The 1,937-nt window shown below is 64.6% G+C and overlaps 1 protein-coding gene across 1 annotated transcript in view; it reads right to left on the bottom strand.

Moving 5' to 3' along the window:
- The window catches only part of LOC105296092 (syntaxin-16), a 57,608-nt gene that overhangs the window by 16,888 nt on the left and 38,783 nt on the right, over positions 1-1,937 (bottom strand). The window contains exons 8-9 of the mRNA XM_011366026.2: positions 1,380-1,565; positions 755-922 (exon numbers count right to left, since the gene is read on the bottom strand). Of these exons, the coding sequence (XP_011364328.1) occupies positions 755-922; positions 1,380-1,565 (354 nt within the window). The remainder of the gene's footprint in view (positions 1-754; positions 923-1,379; positions 1,566-1,937) is intronic.

Genomic DNA, 1,937 nt, shown 5'->3' with positions numbered 1-1,937 from the left:
ATCTTGGTGGGCTGAGCGGGGAAGGGGAGTTAAAAAGGGCAAAGCAGTTAGACCATGTTTTCTAAAAGTCCCGAGGCAGAACAAACAAAAGAGGCTCTGTTTCCAGGTGGAAGCGGCGGAAACAGGTTCTGATCTGAGCTGTGCCCGTGGGGCCCCTCGCACGGGCCGGGGTCCAGGTGGAGGAGAGCGGTCCCAGACCTTGCAGGAGCCAGCTGATCAGGGGGGAGGGGGGGGCTCACCTGGCACTTACGGGGACAGGAGGATGAGGTGGGGGACGGGATAACCTGAGATCGGCAGCTGGGAGTGGAGGCTGGAGGTGGGGAGGGCAAGAAGACCACAGTGACGGGATGTGGGGCAGTCACCACGGGGCCGTGAACCTGACGTCCAGCCCGTTCAAGGACTTCCAGTTAGAAATCACTCCCAGCCTTGCCTGGCCTCACCATGATAACTCTAAAGATCAAAGGAGATGACATGCGTGATGGGGGACTTGATACGTTTGCAGACGGGACTCTCAGCAGTGAATCGTGAAAGCTTAGGGGCTCAGCAAATACTGCTGAGCAGAACCGAACCTGGAAGCCGAGAGCACGCTGAGGGAGCGAGCGCCCACGCATGTGCAAAGGCCTCTGGGCCTTCTTGGGAATGACGGCAGGCCTCCCGCCTCCCCCGAGAAGGGGGCGAGAGCTCCCTGGACAGCCCTCCCGGCGGGCCAGCCCGTGGGGGCCCGGGGACACGGTGTGAACGTCCAGACACCCACTTGCAGAGTGGACACTTCCACTGGCCCGTTGTCTTGTCCCACCAGGAAAAACTCCACAGTGACCGTCTTGTCTGTGCGCCGTGAAGCACCTGCGCGGTGGGTGAACAGCGGGAAAGCCCGGGCCAGGGCGCAGGCGGAGGCGAAGGCGTCCGACCGCTCACAGACCATCTGCAGCACAGAGAGGCGGAGTTGTGACGGGGCGGGCGGGGGGCACAGGTCACAGGGCCGACCCAGGGAGCCGCCGTCAGGAAGTGCTGGGGCTCACGGCTGGGTCGGACGCCACTGTGCATATCATCTGGACACAGGTGCCCCCACCAAGCCATCACCCCGGGGGTCTTCCCCCAAACCACTGCTTCCACATGTGAGAAGGAAGACACAGGCCACCAGGGGCTACCTACTGCCTTCCAAGACGGGACATGGAGGGACGAACAGCAGACCCCCATCTGAGGCTCAGAGCTGCCACCCAGACTGATCCGGGAGAAATGGCTTAGTCTCTCTGACCTCAGCGTCCCTGTCCGAGGCAGCGGTCACAGTGTCGGGGCTGTGGCAGCATCTGAGCCAGAGTGCTCTGCGGTCACTCTGCGGTCACCCGGGGGGTCGGGGACCGCCTCCTCTCAGCACTCACCACGATGCACCGATGAGTCCCCGGCGGCAGGCAGGTCCGCACAAGTCTGGTGACGAAGTGCGCGGCCGAGGGGCTGTTGTGCCGGCTCACGCGGGGGGGCAGGGCGGCCACAGTGGCGCAGTTCAGGTACAGGGGACAGCTGTCCGTGGGGTTGGGGTTGAGCGTGCTTAGGGCGGCCTGCCAGAGCTGGACCAGGAGGGAGAGACAAAGACAGACACCTGACTTCAGCGGCCCGCATGCCGGGAGCCCGGCCGCTGCGTGTGGACACTTGTATGGTCAGAGGACACTTTCGCAGCTCCCCAGGGGGTCCCCACCGGCCGTCACCAACACGTGTGGCGTCTCACTAGAGCTACGTGTGTGTGTCTGGGGCACTGGCACGGGGGCGAAACACTGGGCACTTGAAGGCCAGTCTGAGGGCTGCTTGGCTTCGAAAGGGCGGAAACCGGCAGTGGGGGGCCCCAGCCAGGTGCCACTGCCACGGGGTCTGGCGGCAGGCGGCCGCTCGAGGCACTTCCTTCGAGGCGGGCCCAGCTGCCAGCTCCGCCGGAGCCGGCCGGG

This window comes from Pteropus vampyrus, unplaced genomic scaffold, assembly GCF_000151845.1.
Source record: "Pteropus vampyrus isolate Shadow unplaced genomic scaffold, Pvam_2.0 Scaffold118, whole genome shotgun sequence".
Taxonomy (NCBI): Eukaryota; Metazoa; Chordata; class Mammalia; order Chiroptera; family Pteropodidae; genus Pteropus; species Pteropus vampyrus.
This window is presented reverse-complemented; position numbering and strand designations above follow the sequence as displayed.